Raw genomic sequence first — 18,664 nt, 5'->3', positions numbered from 1 at the left:
TTCTTGCGATATAGTCAAATATTCCTCTCCACTTCATGATTCTGATTCTGATTCATGATTTCTTCAGTAAGATCATTTTCCTGGGGATAGGGAAATTTTGTTCCTTAAGAAATAAACAAATAGAGAAATGCACCAGTCAAAAAAACTAACATTATGCAAAATATCTTGAAATTCTATTTTCATCCTAAATTAACTTAATGGAATGCTTTCCACTGATACAAACCACTGATACAAACAAAAATACCCTTTTTGATACTAAATTTGAAATATTCCACCAACACACAATTTCTTATGGCAAGATCAAAGAGGGAAAGTTCTTATTCTAAAAAGAAAAAAGATAATGTCTTATCAAAAGAGCACTGAGCTAGAGAATGGTCTCTCTCAAACTTTGAGTTTTTCTGAACCTGAGACTCTCCAATTACCAAAGTATTCTTTCATTTCTTTCAAATTTCTGGCATTCTAGTGTATGTGTGTGTGTGTGTGTGTGTGTGTGTGTATATGAATACACAAATATACTTGCATGTGTGTGTATATATATATATATATATAGTATATATATATAAAGTTACGATTTCAAAAGGGTTCTCACTTTATTATGTACTCGGCAAAATAATAAAATAAAATGCCAAAATTCCTTTTAAAATAATTTGGGGACATAAAATATTTATTTTCAATCTGACATACGTTTACTGTGCTCTAATGTAGTCCAAAATGTCTTTTCAGTATCTATTATGGTGAAACAGTTAGTCATGTTATCTTAATGCCATTTTGTTTAATTCACTGTATACATTCAACCAAAGAGAATCTATACATAAAATGCCTATGGGACATAATTTTAAAATGCAAATCCAATATGCAAAATGATAAAAGAGAAAAGCATTCTCCATATCTGGAAAATAAGCATGGTGATATTATTTATGCTTAACAGCAACTGACTATAAGAAAGTTGGCTTTACCATGTGACTATATCAAAGTAAAAGGAAAAATTGGAACTCAAAAAACCCTTAGGAGGAAATAACTATCAGTTTCTCCCAAACTTACTTTCAAGTTATGCATCAATCTTCAATGTAATTATGTTTGACATAATATAAGCTGTTGGCAGTTAACTTGTTTACAATAAATGTTGGTTTGGGGTATATGGAGTATATTTCAGCCTTATAAATATCAAACACAAACCTACAACAGGCCCATTATGGGACTGAGAATCATTTCGCTGTAAATCTTTTTATTGGGGGTCTGGGGAATTACTTTGTGGCTTGTTTTTGACTAACTACTTGGAACAGTGTGAAAAGAGTTACATTTATACACCAACTGAGTGTTAATTGGAATTCTATATATTAAACAGAAGATTGTATAGTATCCATCACAAACCTATTTGGCCTTCCCCAAATAGCTCACAGCAGTCAAAAAGCTTGGTCAAGTCCAGAATTTTTTCCTTACAATTTCTATGCTTTTCAAAGTCAGAACTAATAGACATTTGTGAAAGCACTGGAAGTCTATCAATAATTTTTTAATCCCACTTTTTTGGGTCTTTACAAGTCAGGTGAAAAAGTCTATTTCAGACTCCAACTTGAAGTCTGAGATTGTGAACAGAGATTTATTTTGAGGGGAGGAGTCAAGCAGTAGGGGGCCAAAGGGACATCCATTTATAACAATCTTATACTATATTATTGTTTAGTGATTGATTTATAGTCAATAAAACTAGGAACAACCTGTTTGTCCTTTCTTCTCCTAGGTCTTAAGGAGCATTAAATTTCCAGTGAAATTATAATTCCATTTTGGGGGGCCTCCCTTCACCCAAGGATGACTTTTGATCTTCTAATGACCTGTCTGCTAGAGTAGAAGAGGTAAAGTATTTTTTTGTACTCCTGAGACTAGAATGCAACATCTCTACTGTATACCTTGGGCAAAAACTGGCTCCTATAGCAACACTATTCACAACCCCACTAATCCTCTCTTAAACTGTCCTCCCTCCTAGCTCTCTTCTACATAAGCACTTCAGAAGTTGTTTGTTTTTAAATAGATGTCTCAGAATTTTTGTGTTTTTTTTTGTTTGGTTGGGGTTTTTTTTAGGTTTTTGCAAGGCAAATGGGGTTAAGTGGCTTGCCCAAGGCCACATAGCTAAGTAATTATTAAGTGTCTGAGACCATATTTGAACCCAGGTACTCCTGATTCCAGGGCCAGTGCTTTATCCACTGCGCCACCTAGGCCACCTAGCCGCCCCGTCTCAGAAGTTTTATAGTTCAAAATAATTCATTATGTACCAATATATTCTGATTCCCAATAGATCAATTTCTCCCATCCTACTGAAAGTCCATATAGAAACTCAGTATATAAATAATCTGAATTTACTCCATGTCCTTCAGTTTTCAATAAGAGGAACTGCTTGGCAGCATCTCAAGGAAGTCAAAAAATGCAATTGTCAAATTTTTACCATATAAGTTTCTTGGGTTACAAAGTATCGATTAAACAACAACAAAAAAGAATCAATTATTACTCAGTAAAAAAAGTAATTCAAAAATCTGATAACAGATACAAATTAAAAATAGTTAAAGTACTTAATAAACAACAAACACATGAATGCATCCAAGGAACCAAGTGGATTTTTTTAAAATCAAAAACACTAAAATGTTCTGACTTTGAATTAAAATGATATTTTAGACTATAACATAATAGACTACAAATTTGTTTTCTTGAAAGTCTTATGTTTGTATTTTTAAAAAAAACTTTTAAAAAATTATTCAACAAAAAATTCCCTCCAGGGTCAAGAAATTTTAAGCCAAATTCCATCTAAAATTAACATTTATGGTTAAATTATGAAAAAATGGAACTAGTTATGGAGCAATAACTTTTGCAATACCAATCAATGATATTATATAAATTTTAAAGTTAAAAAACTTCATTAACAAAAATATTGTAATGCAAATATTAACTAGTCTTCTGAAATTGAAATAAGCACACTGCAATATAAATCAAGGAACAAAATGGGTATTGTTGCTATGTTGTATGTTTGGGGGGGAGAGGTGGGCACTAGGTACCTCAATCTTGGGAAAGATATGAAGAGACATGTTTTAAATATTCCTGAGATTTTGAGGTCTCAACCAAAAATTATCATTTCTAGTATTTTCCTTTATTTCTATCAGTGGCTTCATTTTTCTGTCCAAGACAAATCTAAAACTCCTGGACCAAAGTGCTCTTTGACAAGCAAAAATATACATCTATTTGCCAACTGGGTCCAAATTTGGGCTTCAGCTACTACAGAAAGTAAAAATTACTTCATGCCATAATGTCTTCATACTATCATGGTTGCCTTGAATCACTTCCCAACCTCCTGGTTCAGTCTATGTGAAGTTTACCATAACCCAAGCTTCCAATAGCTCCGAGTCTGTGTGAATAAATTAAACTCAAGGTCTAAAAAGGTGGAAAACTGGCCACTAATTTCCTTTCTTTCTTCCTGTTCCATTCCTGTTCCCTAACAAGCTGTTGAAAGGACACCTCTGGGGAGTGTCAGCAAGAAGCCCAGCAATGTTAGGGATTATCAACTTAATGGTCCAAATTATTGCTGATCGAGCTCAGAGCCTGCTATGTCTCGTGTGACAAGTAGAGTTATCCTGATATATAAAAGAAAAGGCTACAATTTTCCTCCCCTCATCTCCTAACCACCTCCAAACATGCTGAAGGAAAAACAAGTGAGGAGGCCCTGTTCAGTCAGTAAAACCCTTCTACTTGATCTTTCTCCTTCAATTGGGTCAGAAGGTAGGGATGCAGTGTGAAGAAGCCTATATTCATAGCTAGCTAGGCCTTTCTTGAGTTACAACGTTTGTGTGATAAAGACAAAACTCCTACTTAAGTCAACATGGGGTAAACCTGGAGTTCTCTAACAGGTTAAGCTTCCTATCCTAATTTTAAAAAAAAGAGGGGGGGGGTAAGAAATGATGTGTGAACAAGAAAAGGTAAATTTTTCTCCAAACCTGAATGGAAAAGCAAAACTAATAACTACTTTTAATATCTCATTAACAATCAATTCTAAGGGACTCCGCCTGTGACCTTCTTTATAAAATGTCAGAGCTGAATGCTCTTTTCCACCAAATCAATTTTAGCTAATAAATGTGACAAAGTAAACTAAAAGCACTCCAGTTACTCTGCATCTTCTCGGAGTCTAAAAATTTGTACATTGCATGACAGGTCCACCTCATTTTTCTTAATGATGTTTTTATTATTCTTTCACTCAATTAAAACAGAAATGGATATTGCATCTTCTGACTGTATAATTGTTATTGTAATCTGTTTTCGATCACTGCTTGGGAAATGGGTCCAAAACAACATAAACTATCCACTGTCTAAGAATACAAGTCATTTTCTTTTACTACGACACTTAAAGAGACATTTATCATGTTTCTCTGATAGCATCTTTGGATTATGACAAAAGCAAGTTCTTGCTAAGTTGGAATAATATCATCTAATTCTAGGAATTTTTTATATAATAACTATTTAAAATGTTAAATTTTGCCCACTGTAATATTATGAATAGTGGAAATATCAATTGAAGAAAATATAGTTTATTGTAAACACATAGTTTGGTCACTAAACATGAAAAAAATGCTAACTGTGTCTCCTTTGATATTCCTTTTGAGTTTGTGTATATATATTTTCAATATTCTGAAAATCACAATGAAATTCAGACTAACAAAAGTTTTGAATTAAAAAAATTCTTAAAAGCAACAAAATATTGACCATATTTAGTTACAAATTGTCTAATATATTTGGTTCTGAGCAAAAGGAAAAGCCAAAAAGTAAAAAATTAACTTTTAAAGAAAGAAAAATGTATCTGTGATTAATGTGATCAAATTCATATTACTATAAAAATATTACTACTAATTATGTCTCCTATTTTAAAGCTTTAGAAAACATTTATTCTCAGAAGAACCTCTAGGCATTTTCCCTCATCTCTGTGTAAAGTCTTCAGTGGAACAAAGGGAGACACTGAACTAGTTATGCAAATTTCAGTGACTGAGCAGCCCTTAGTGGACACTGTACAATTGACAAGGTATAAAAGACATTAATTTCAGATATATGGTAACAGGAAAGCATCCTTTTTATTTCTGCTCTTAATTTCTTATTTTTACCAGTGGTACTTCAAATATCTTATTCTACTTTTTAATATCATTTAAGATTTTATGTAACCATATGATGTACTAAAAATATTTTCAAAAATTGTTACTTTGACTTCCATTTTATTATTCATTTGATTAGCTTCAGGACATAACTCTTCTCATTGTAGTTGACCTGCTATTAGCAGCATTGTTCTCATAGATGTCAATTTTAATGTTCTGTTTTTTCCATTGTAATTTAATGATTACATTTGAATCTCCATGATGACAGCTAAATGATTCCTTCCTATTTTTTATGTCTGGTTAGAGTATAACTGCATAGTGTCTGGCAGATAGCAGATATCTAAGGAATGTACATTGATTGATAGGTTATTAACAGGTATTCAGGTAGTTGGTTTTCAATAATCCCATTCTTGCTGCATTTGATTTTTGACAAAACAATTTTTGTAATTTTGTAATTTTTGAGAATCTTAATTTCAAATAATTTTAACTTTAATAGCAGACAGAAATTTAAAAGGAAAAAATTGTCACCAAGAGGCATTTTATTTCTGCTTTTGAAGATATTCTATATATTATGTGAATTGAATATTAGACCAAAATATCTGAGAAAAGTCCAACTTTATCAGCTCCAAATGTGCTTCTTTTTTCCCCTCAAAGTAAAAAGAGCTTCACAAATAGAAAGTCATTGTGAACTCTATTATTCACTTATGCTTGGTTAGACCACTTTCTTTTCATTTTCATTTATTTTTTGTTTTCTCTTAATTTTTAAATGAAATAAAATTTTCATTTAGCATCAAATAATTATTTGAAAAAACTAAAAAGTAAGATATATCTTATAATGTCAGCAAAATTTCACATAGGTTCTTTTATTAGAATTGTATTTTCAATACTTCACAATATTAAACACTTTATTCTAATTAGAAAATATATACTACTTAAGAAAGAAGGCATTTTGAAATATGAAGGAAAATAATATGCTTGGGGATACAAATCATTTTTCCAAAAATTTTAAAGATTCAAATCTTTTGTTTTAATTGAGTTTCACTTAAAGCACTCACTTTAATTTGGAGTATTTCTGTCATTTCAGTAATATGGTCAGATTACAAATCTGTATCAAATGATGATTTTAACACACCCTAGATGTTTTAGAAACTCTGAATGCATGTTGAAACAAAAGAACCTATTTTTCACAAGTATCTTTATATGCACTCTAAATTACTAAGAAACTGTAGTGGTTGCTACTGTTAACCAGTACAATCCAAATTAGTATTTATTTTAAAGGAAATTATTTATAAAAGAATTTAAACTAAAGGGCAAACTTTCTAACTTATTTTAAGCCCAACTGAAAGGTCTCTTATTTGTAACCATTTTCAGTTATTTAAGAAGTGACTTTTCATCCAAAAAGAAAGAAGTATAAGTATAAGGAGTTAAAAAAAATATATGGGTCAGGTCCAATAATTCACTGCTGTTCCTATCCTCTGGGGGTGGAGATAGGGGATTGGAAAAAACTTGCTGCCAAAGCTTTTGAAAAGATAACTGGGCTGCTAATTTTCCGTTCACAAAATTTAAATTCTACTTATGCATCTAACACTACTCATGAAATAATATGAAACAGTATTATATCACTGCAAATTGAGACATTTTTATCAAAATAAAGAGTAGCAGTGCCAGCGTTTCATTTGTCATTTACCACTTGTCACTTTTCACTGACAAACTGTTACACATACAACTTTTGTCACACACTCCATCTTCAAATATGTTCCAAAATGCCATTGTATCTCAGCATTTGTGGGGGGGGGGGGTTAAGGGGGGGGGAGAAGGAGGGGGGAAAATGAATGCTACCAGACTATGGGACACTGGTAAAAAAAAAAGGTGGGGAGAAAATATCATCTATTAGAAAAAATGAAATTAAATATTTTCTATTGTATTGAGTACCATAAGTAACTAAGCTCTAGGCTGCAGATAAGAAAAATAAGCTGAATGATTAATATTGTACACATAGTATGTTGATAGGTATAAATTCATGGGATCAAAAGTACAAAAGATATCAGAAACTATTTATTCTACCCTTTACAGCATACACACACACACACACACACACAAACACACACAAACACAAACACTCATACAATAAGGTGGGAACTGGAGATCAGAGAAATTAAGAGAATGATCAAAGAGGTTCCATAAGTAGTAAGCAGAAGACAGATTTGAACTAAGCATCTAATTCTAGAGCAAGAGTACCAAACTATGGCTTTATAGATATTTTTGTTTCTTGGTGCATTTTTTAGTAGTAATTTAAATTGGAATGGAAAGGCGTCAGAAAAGTAGTCCAAGGTGGCCGGGGCGGGGGGGGGGGGGGGGGGGGGGGGGGGGGGGGGGGGGGGGGGGACTTTTAGAAATCCTCTACTATTACTAAATGAATTTCACTTTCAACTGAGGATGGCTATGTCCTGATATTTCACATTTTAAAAATGAGAATAAATTTATCAAGGCATTTAGTTAGGATTCCTGCTAAATTTCCCACTGCTTTCCACCTTCTTAGATGCATCCAACAGTGCAAAAGGTCTAGTAGAATTACTAGAACTTCGCTAATAACAATAATGTTTAATTCAACTATCCAATAAATAATTTTCAATAAAGTTGCCTTTCTTCCTTATTGATGTAAATGGCACACATCCTCATAAAGGGAAAAAAGAATCAGACTTGGATATTCCAACTATCTTGGGCTTACTCATTGTTTTCCACATGCTGGATAAAATGGCACTGGCCATTTTCTGTAAGTATAAGATATACCTCAAGTGACTGCTAAATAGTGAGAGTTTTTTTTTTAATTTTACTGTGTATGATCTTGAAAATTCAAATATATAATGGTCAGTGGGTTTCTCAGAATGGAATTTTAAAGTTCCAAAGATACTTTAAACATCAAATTATGCCTAGGACATTGAATGGGTGGATACCCTATATTCTGTTTAATGTGCATGTTCAATTGCCTATATTTTTTAACCAAATATGTCTTTATTTTAATAACAGGCCAAAGGCTGAAAACACTTAGGGCTACTTTTCCTATCTCAGCAAAAATATAGAGTATATGTTGGATGACCCCACAGGCTAAGTTGATTCTATTTAAGAGACCTAAAAATGAAGCCTTTTTCAGGAAAAAAAAAAGGGACACTTTTCTCTGTCTAGGAAATGATATCGAATTTTATCATAAAGAGAAATAAATATTATGTTCATATTTTTGGTAAAATTAATTTGAGGGGATTTTTTTGGCTCACGCCTACATTAACTTGTCAATATGTTTCCAATTCACCAAGTAACTTACAAACTTGCATAGATATAATCATTTCATAAAGGAAAACTCACTACAATAGTTACTATATTTTCTTTACCTGACCTGATGAATTGTAGCATCTATTACTTCAATCTTTACTGATAAGAAAACTTTCCACATGTAGACAATTAAACTAACTGATGTCGTAGACAATATTCAACACTAAATGAGATCTTTCGAACAATCTTGATCACATTTCCTTCTCTATTTGACCACATCAGTATGTGTTATATAACAATTCTATTTCCCTGCAAGACAGTTATGTTTTTGAAAGGACTACATGAAACCAAAGAAGGATAGCTCATCCTCTTCGGGGAAACTATTTATAAAAAAAAAAGTAATTTGGATAGACAATCCTTTAACAAAAATAGAATTATCTTTTTGAAAAGCATATTAAAATCCTAATTCAAGAATGAAACAAATATTAGAATACCAATACCTTATACCTAAATATCAATGTATTTTCTTTGAAAATTACACCAAAAAAAATCATGAAAAAAATATCTGAAACTGAACAAAGTAAAAAAAATCTAATGTATAAAACCTCTTTTGAACAATTAAATAACTTGGAGTACCATCCTTACACTTTAAATAAATTCATATGAAAGTCACTTTTTCTTTAAATCAATAATTAAAAATAAAAGGCTTGCATTAATAATAGAATGAAAAACAGAAATTATTAAAACTCAAGTTAAACTATTGATACAATCTCAATTGGAAAAAATACAATTCTCTGCTTTCTCCCTAGTATTTCATTAGTATTGCTAGTCATTTCTATCTGAATTTGCCATACTGAACTATGTACAGAAGAATGGTTTTGGCACATATGCTAATATATGTTAAGGAATCCTGAAACTCTTATTTTCAAAATCCTTAATAATCTTCTCCTTTAAAAAATATTCAGATTCACAAGTTTTAAACAATGATTTTACAAACATGACTACCCTAACTATTAATCATCCCTTTTTTCAAAATCCTTATGGAGTGAATTACTAACTGTGAGGGGACACCAATTCTAGTAAGTGAATGTTACCCAACAGGGATATAAAGCTGTCAACACCACAGTGCTCTTGCTTGCTCTAAACTCTCTCCCAGGCTTCATATGTTTTTTAAAGGGATATTAGCCTTTTTTTCTGAAGACTATCTATAAAACATGCCAGTCATACACTTCTGAGCATATACATTTTATTGCATACATGCTTTAAAACAGTCTGCCTAGATAAGTACTAAAACATCCTAAAAAGTGTTGGACTAGACAAAGAAAAACTGATCTACTTTCTAGCATAACCTGCTGACATTAGCCACACTGTAAACATCAAACTTTTAAAACACCTATGTAAAAGCAACTTTAAAAGTATTGATTATGTACCTATTACTACACTAATTTATTATGGTCACCATAATAATGTTTTCATTATATGTATCTAATTTTCATAAAAGTTGATCCAAAAAAACTAAACAATTAAGAAACACCAACTAGAAATTTCTATTTGCAATAAAAATGCATAATGCTTCTCCATCTCAATCTTTGTCAAAATGAACAGCAGAAATAATCATTTCTAATGAAATTAATTTTAATATTTCCTGTTTCTCTGAATTTTTAAGACCATTAAAGTTGATTTAAATGATTCAGTTTCCCTAAAATATGACATCGCACTCTTTTTTTCACTTTTTGATTGTCTATTTTCCACAATATAGAAAAGATCACTGAAGAAATATCAATAATATGCATTTCTGAAGTAATATAAATTGATAACACTTCTGGAAAAAACTAAGCTAAAAGAAGATGGCATGGTAGAAGAATGTTCTTTATAGTCTAATACTAAAGATGGTCATAAAGCTTTTTCAATTATTGAAGTGATTATATAAAACCATCCCATTAGAATATTTTCACTTGCACATAAACATTTGCATACTTTTTAAATGTAGGTTTAAATATGAGTCCCAAAAAGTGTGTTCATTATATTGCTTTTCAATTTATAGATCTGTGTTTTATAAAACCACAATTATTGCTATAATAATGTATACTTTGGAACCTCATTTGAATTTAAATCCACAAAACAGGTGAGTGAAAATTCTCTTCAGTATGTACAAACTTGAAGGTGTTGGCTATTTTGAACAAAAGGCAACAATATAACATAGCATTTCGGAATCCAATTAGAAATATTTTATGCTATTTTTACTGTGAGATTTATTTTTTTAATTTAATTGTCATCCTTCCAATTATATTATTTGACTACTTTAATAATGATTATTGTAGCTATTCTAAATTTAAACAAAACAAATTCATTTTTCTATTTTGTCTTCAAAAGCATCACAACATTTGGAGTATTGTAAAAGTCTGGGGAAATGAAGAAGCACAAACAAATTTGGTAAAAAATATAACTAACATCCTTCTCCAGATATCAAAATTTCAGTTTAAATCACGCTTATAATATGCTATAGGATAAAAAAATTCCTACTAGAGGTTATTTTTTAATCCTTAATTTTAACTGTGATGGTATTCATGTAAAACTGAATGAAATGTTTCTCCTTTAAAAAGGCCAGCTTCAATCTTAACCACTAATATAATCACAAACCCCTACACAATTCTTTTTGCAAAGCAGAGTAATAATTATAAAACAAAATTTATAGCCATAAAATGTTTTGTCCTTGCTTTCATAAGGGAAAGTTAAAAAAAAAACTTTCATGTTCCCATTCTTTCCTTAATCACAAGGCCCATGGGATATTTTATTCTCTCTCAAGAAAAGGTTACTTATTATTTTCCAAGCTTATTGGTGTATTACAAACACTTTCAAATCAAATTAATAATGGGCTATCACTATGCAATAGTGAAGAATTGAGACCTTTCAAACATGGCCCCACTAGAATATTTTAGTAGACTTACAGCCAAGTTAATTTCTACTGCTCTATGACACTAGTCATTAATTTAATGCTACCGAAAATAAAGCCATAAAGATTTCTTCTTATTTTATTGGGGTAAATTTTCAAATCTAAAATTCTCAGTATGTGGCTAAGCTGCAGAAATTTAGGGGGTAAATACCTTCAATTACCCACATGGGGTGGCAATTACAGTGAGGTAAGTGTCTAAAGTGTTACACTTCCACAATAGAATAATGAAGGGGGGGGGAGGTGGGGAAGGGTTTGATGGTAAAATAAATACGTTCCTTTACACATGTTTATGACTTATTTGTTTCTTCACTTTTTAAAAAAAAGAGCTGACAGAATTAAATTATCCATTTAGAAACACACAATCTGGACACTTACAACAAAGACAAAAAATAAACCCCCAAAACAAATCTCCACTCCTTTCCATCAAATTATATCTTCTAACATCCCCCCCCAAAGAATATCATACAACTATTATTTGAACTGAATCATTAGCTAAACGAAAAAGGGGAGAATGAAACTAGTATTACAGTAAGCTGCATCCTAAAGCACTCAAAGTTTCAAACCAAGAAAAATTTGATGTCTAAAAACGACACAAAAAGTTATAGAAATAAAAAATACTCTTAAATATACAATTCCCCCCCCTAAATTCCCCCTTAACATTGATAGGCCCTGATGTGTTTAACTTTGGGGGGGCTTTTTTCCCATTCAATTGGAAAGAAATCATGCTTACAAGCAAAACATTACTATGGATTTTCTTCAAATGAAAATTTCAGGAATGAATGAATGAACGTACTTGATGCCCACAGTCCATTAATTTTAAAGGCTATGATGCAATCTATAACTAAGTTACAAATTCATTATTTTAAAAGCTTCAATCATTCTTTTCCCCCCTCGCCCCAAGTAACTACTGGCACATGGGAAAGGTAGCAATAAGTATCCAGAGACCAAAATGAAATTCAGCACAGATTTTTCTGACCCATTTTTTTTTACTTTCAGATTCGAAAAGAAGAGTAATAATGAGATTATTCTACTTTAAAGCATTGGCAGAAAAGCAAAATGAAGCTATGGAGTATATTAGATTGATCATTACTGACCAGAATGTGAAAGCAAGCACACCTAAACCTAATCTCTTCTGTAGACCCTTTTAGGCTCATGAAGAGAGTAAAATTGCTAAAAATGCTCTCTAGGAAAAGCTAGAAACAGTTAGCTGGCTGTGACATAAACCTGCCAACACCTCAGCACACAGTGGCAAAGTGCCCAAAAAATGCCACCCTCTGGGTAAACCACTTTCTGTCTTAACTTTACAGATGAAGCTGCTACTTGCTGATGAGAGGCAAGTGGGGCATTATTTAACAATCTGGAATCCACTTCCTGTAATCCTACACCAAGAAGGAAAGCTTAATCAACATGAACCCTGACACCCTGATGCCATTATCACTTTGCTGCCAGTCTGTTATGTGAACGTTAATACTATTGGATGGTTACCTCCCACTGACTTGGTCACGGAGCCATTGGGCCTCCCTCTGGCTCCCATGGGACTGCCATTCTGCTCGAGCCTGGCCACCTTCACGGGAGGAGGACCTTTGACATCAGGGCTGCCGCTCCTTCTATCTGGGCTATCCCTTAGACAGGGACTCTCGCTTCTCCGCTCCATGCTACTTTGACTCGGAGACAAAGTTCCCACAGGCAGATCGCAATAAAATGAGCAAGGACCTAGAGGAAAGAGGAGGGGGAGGGAAAGAGGGGGAAAAAAGAGGGAAAAACTGCTCACACACGTGATAGATGTTCAAGCCAGTTATACATTGCTTTACAAAATAAATACAAACTTCCTCCTCCCGCGTTAGCCAAATAAAGTCCAACTGCTGAGTGCATGTAGCACACAAGCTTGCACTTGTCAGCCAGAAGTGGATCGGAAGCTAGTGCTTTCACCACTAAACTAGCCCAGCTCTCTCGCTCGGACTTCGCAACTGTGCAGCCGGGGCACAAGCAAGCTCCAGAGGGCTCCTAGAAGTGGCCCATTCATTTGAACTTCGTTGGCATAAATCATTCCTGGGCGTGACAATCTCACCGTGCTCGGGGTGAGGGCGGGAGAAGATCTGAACTTCGGGGAAAAAAGACACTACACATACTCATACACTGAAAGGGGGAGGGGTGTGCACACACATTCGCACATCTATCAAGAAACCCAGTTGACCAGATGAAGGATGCACTAGGTGCTGCGTGGCCATGCTGCACAAACGTGGGGGAACGTGGCATCCTTAAAAAAAAACCTTTATCTTTTGCAGAATCATTGTAGAAGGAAGAAAAAACAGATACAAAAACACAAATAACTTTTCAAAGACCCAAATCTATAATAACAGTAATCAGCATTCAAAGAGCTTCTGGGTATTTACCAGTGTAATCTCTATTACATCTAGGGAGAGACTGCAATTATTATTTTGCAACATTTTAATCTTTGTCTAACCCTGAATTTCACTGGGAAGGGAGGGGGTATCCACACACACGAGCACACACACAGGTTAAAAATCATTTTGACTCATTGATGAAACGCCAATCTATATTAAAATCTATATTCAGGAACACCTTCAGAAAGTTTTCCTGGGCCTTTTTCACTTTCAATGCTCTCATCACCGTACCTGCAGGTCGCACCAATTAATATTGGGGCTGGGTAGGAAGGAGGCCTTGGGGTGGGTGGAAAAGGGAAAAAGCGTTTAATTAAACCGCGTTCACGTTTGCCAGCTGACTTCATAAAGTAGTAAAAACACAACAAACTGCGCCAGAACTCGCAAGGGGATTTCACCGGTTGATAAAGTCGCATTGATAAAGATTTCGGAAACCAGGTGAGGATGGGAAAGAGGAGGAAAGATGACTGAGGATAGGACCGATTCATTCCCAATTAAATCAGCTGTTAGAAGGAAAAGAAAGGAAGGGGAGTCAAGAATGGAGCCATATCTGACCCAGCGTGTTTTATCGTAACTCATAAAAGATGGTTATACAGTATGAGTGTCTTATCTTCTGTACTTACTGCTTATAGTCTGTCTGTAACTTGGCTGAGCTGAGCTCTGTCCATGGATCAAAAGTAGAGAATCCAGGGTGGAAAGTTTCTTGTTTCCCTTTTTAGCGTTCTTGTTTTCTTCCTTTCTGTTTTCTTGCCCTTTTCTCTTCCTCCAGTCCTAATGTTTTAAGGTCCTAGGTCAGGATGTCTTCTTCTTGTGAGATGATTGTGATGATGGTGATGGGGATGATGATGATGATGATGATGATGGGGGAGGAGGAGGAGGAGAAAGATTCTACCAAAGGGGCAATAGAGCTCCTGGCGGAGGAGTTGGGGGAGGGAGAAGGGGAGGGAGAAGAAAGACGAAGGCAAAGGGGGAAACAGGCTTTTTCACACCTTCAGGAAGGAAACCAATACATAGAAAGAAAAAGCAGGGTAAACCGAGAGACCGCGGCCGCTGCTGCTCCTAAAGGGGCTGCTATTCTGGAAAGGAAGAGCTGTAGTAGCGGCAGCAGCTGGAGCGGGTGCTACAATCAAGGAGAAAAGTGGGGGGGGGGGGCAGAGAGGAAGAGGCGAGAGCGGCAGCCCCAGATATGTCACTTTGGGTCTCTCCCTCTTCTGCCGCCGCCGCCAGCAGCAGCAAGCAGCAGCAGCAGCAGCCCAGCCGGACTCACTGACACGCCACAGAGAGAGACACTCTATGAGGGAGATGATTATTAGTTGCGTTGAGTCATCAGGCAAAGTGAGTCCTTTTGGGTTGTCCTTGGTTTCCGATTTCCTCTCTCCCCCCCCCTTTCCTTTCAGTCCCCAGATCTAGCTCCTTCAAAATAATAATTTAGAAGGAAAAAAAAAGTCTCTGGGATATTTCGGGATCAAGCACCCAAAAAAAAAAATGCCGACCAAAAACTCCAATCCAGACTCCTCCACCGCAATGAGGGAGGGAAGTGAATGGGGGCAGGGAGGGAGATTGGGGAGGTTTCGGGGGAGGGAAAAGAGGGAGGGGGTGCCCGCCTGGCAGGAAATTAAACATCAATCAATCAATCTTCCATTTCGGAGCGACCCAACTGCACCCGGGCTGCAGAAGCGGGGGTGGGGGCGGGGGCGGCAGGGAGGATGGAAAGGGATGGGGGGAGAGGGGGAGGGCAAAGCCGGAGTGGATGGGAGCTGGAGGGTGAAGAGGCTCAGGGCGGCCCGGAGAGGCTAGGGAAAGGAAGGGCAGTGACGAGAGGAGAGGCAGCCCCGCGGCCCGGGGGGCCGGAGGGCCCCGAGGGAGGCGCGGAGCCGGGCTGGGCCGGAGGGGACCCAGGACCGGCGAGGCGGGTCCGCAGCGGAGGCGCCTCTCCCGGCGTGCGGGAGGCGGTGGAGGCAGCCGCGGCCGCCGCAGCCGCCGCAGCCCCGCACCGTCGCGGGCGGAGGAGACCCGGAGCAGCCCGCTTCTCTCTCGCCGCTTCCTTTCCTGTCAACTGCGCCCAGTACTTTCGACTTCGGAGATAGGAGGGCGATCACCTCCTCCCCCGCCCTCCCCTCCCCCCGCTCCCCTCCAGCTCCCACCTACCCGCCGCTTCCCTCCGCCCCCGCCAGGAACTTTTCCCTGCGTGTTTGGGGCGCTTCCCTCGGCCCGGAGCGCGCCGGCTGGGGCCCGCCGAGGATCCCGGCCCCGGGGCAGGCACGTATGCACGTTCTCGCTTTATACGGGAAAGAGCCGGGTGTCCGAGAACAATAGCGGGGCACGGGGCGGCGAGGCGTGCTCCCGAGGCGCGCGGAGCCCCGCCGCGAGGGCATCCCCGGGGCGCCGAGCGGGGCGAGGCGCGCGGGGCGGCGGGGCCGCCTGTGGCTGCCTCCCGCCGCCGGGGCCGGCACCTCGGGGCCCGGCTCCGGGAGGATCGGGCCCGGGGCGCCAGGGCGGACTGCGAGGCTCCCGGAGCCACCCCGGAGCCGGGCGGGGAAGAGCCCGGGCGGAGAGGGGACTAGGGCACCGGAGCCGCCCGCGGCCGGTCCCCGAAAACGCCCGACTGCACCCCAAACTTTTGCTGGTTAGCTCCCTTCCCCGGAGAGCTCCGCGACTCCGCCGAGGCAGCCCCGGCTTAAGGTGGCGCGAGCCCCGGGCCGGGCCGGCCTTAGCCTCTCCGCCGGCCTGCCCTGCGGCCCGGGCTTCCTTAAAGAGGAGGGCACGTGAGCCGAGGGGTCCCGGCCCCAGCTAGAAGCCTGCCGGGCACACGCGCCACCGGGGGAGGGGGAGAGGACGGTGAGGACAAGAGAGCCCGGAGAAAGGGGGGGCAGAGAAGCAGGCATCCTTCAGAGCCTCCCCTCCACCCCTCCCCTCCCGCCTGACTTCCTCCCACTCTTTTCGGAACCCCCCACACGTCCACTTCTCCCCCGGGGCTCTGGGAAGCCTGTGGCTCCCGAAGCAGACGGTCCCCCTTAAGAAGCACTGCTTGTATGGCGGCGCCAGAGGGCCAAATCAAGTTTTGTTTAGGGAAACGCACTGGAGCCGGCACCTCTGGAAAGCCCGGCTTGCTTGGGGGGGGGGGGGGGATCTGAGAACTAGGGAAAGAAGGGGCTACGTTTCCACCCCGCGGTGCCCACCAGGGCAGCTCCGATTCCCGGAACCCGGGAAACGGAGACGGGGGGGGGGGGGGAGTGAAGCTGTGCTAGCTGCAGAAAGAGAGGTTTCTGTGTAGCTCCAACCCCGCAGCCAGGGCCCCCAGAACATCTGGCCGGTGCCTGGGAGAAAGAGAGCCTCCGGCCGCCCAGAGAAAGAGTGGAGTTTAGGGCTCCGCAGAAAGGATGGTCAGGAAAAAAATGAGCTAAGATCTTTTACTCTTTTTTGAAGCAATGCCACCCTCTTGCCCCCTTTCCTTCAACACTTTAGTCTCCCATACAGTTGAGTCAATTGGGTAAAGGGCATGCGGAATTTGGAGTTGGTGAAAGCAGATTGGTTGAATTAAATCAACCCAAGTTAGTATTTTAAAAGCTTAACTCACTGGCTGGCAAGGGTGACCATCTTATTCCCCCCCCCTCCCGTATTTTCATGTCGAAAAGTAGGTCAAAGAAATTCAACAAAAACGTAAAACTTTGTATGATTCAAATCGGAAACCTTATTTCTCGTCAATGCCTTCATAATGAATAACAATAATAATTGCTGTTTCTTTTTTCTTACCTTGTTGGTGATCTACGAAATCCTCCAGATCAGTGTCCAGAAACTTAGAAGAATTGGTGATATTAGGACTTCAGTACTTCTGGAAAAAAAATGCAAATGATTTAGCCAGAATCTTTCCTGTCTGATTCGTCACTATTATTATAACTGATGATGCGGATGGTTGGAACGATTCAATCCAAAACCATTAATGAGCTATTTTATAAACACCACTGTCGGAAGATCTTCATTTACATTTCTTGAACGAGATCCCCTTACTAGCCTAAGAGAGTTCTATCGACAGCACGATTACAGTACTGGTTAAACTTCTATAAACGACACAACCGTATTGTTAATCGGTTAATATTTTATAAAGTGTAAATATTTTATAAAGTTTTCCTGGAAACTAATGATTCTAAATGATTAAATGCAAGAGCAAGGTGATTTAAATAAAGAATGTGATTAAATGTAGATGGCAATTTGTCTTTTACTATTTCACTACATTTTAATCATTAGAAGTCATTTTCCTTTTTGAGTTATTTGTTCGCCTTAGCTCTTGTAGAAATCTCAAAATATTTTAGACTTTCGATTTGCAAAGGGCAATGAGTCAATAGGTAACAAAACGCAGAAGAGGGATTATCATTACAAGAAAAAAGTTTACAATGAATGTATAACTATAATTGCTTGATAATTTTTGCACTTTCGATTTAAAATAAGAATGCTAGAAAGTTTTGTGTTTTCCTGGTTTTTTCCTTTTTTCTTGCTTTTCCTAATAAAGGCCATTTCTGTTTCAAATTGCATATGCTTTTCAGTGCATAATTTTCCCATTGACCTTCTTTCAGCTGAAGCAACCCATCATTTCTACCGTATTTAATTTTTACAATAAAAAATCAAATGACATTTTATGTTATGCTATAATTTTCTACTTTTTGAAAACAGTGGACAAATGAATGATTATTATTCTTTTGCTTGGTTTCTCTTTCTAAACCTCAAGTGGTTTTCTTCCAAACATTTTCAAACAAAATCAAAGAAAGGATTTGGTTTTAATTATGTCTCTTTTAATACATTAATCCGAGATGCATTTATCCTGCTTTAAATTCCATGATCTTGTGTTATCAGGTTCAGAAGCATATAAAATCAAACTCCCACATTTGGGGATCATTTTTTCCCTTTCAGATTGCTCTCTCAGATGATTATCT

The 18,664-nt window shown here is 37.8% G+C and overlaps 1 protein-coding gene across 1 annotated transcript in view; it reads right to left on the bottom strand.

Annotated features, from left to right (window-relative positions):
* SATB2 (SATB homeobox 2) overlaps window positions 1–15,421 on the bottom strand; it is a 214,180-nt gene extending 198,759 nt beyond the window's left edge. Inside the window, exons 1-2 of the mRNA XM_074215380.1 lie at window positions 14,360–15,421; window positions 12,820–13,047 (exon numbers count right to left, since the gene is read on the bottom strand). Coding sequence (XP_074071481.1) covers window positions 12,820–12,988 — 169 coding nt within the window. The 5' untranslated portion in view covers window positions 12,989–13,047; window positions 14,360–15,421. The remainder of the gene's footprint in view (window positions 1–12,819; window positions 13,048–14,359) is intronic.
* Window positions 15,422–18,664: the final 3,243 nt, after the last annotated feature.

This window comes from Macrotis lagotis, chromosome 1, assembly GCF_037893015.1.
Source record: "Macrotis lagotis isolate mMagLag1 chromosome 1, bilby.v1.9.chrom.fasta, whole genome shotgun sequence".
NCBI lineage: Eukaryota > Metazoa > Chordata > Mammalia > Peramelemorphia > Peramelidae > Macrotis > Macrotis lagotis.
This window is presented reverse-complemented; position numbering and strand designations above follow the sequence as displayed.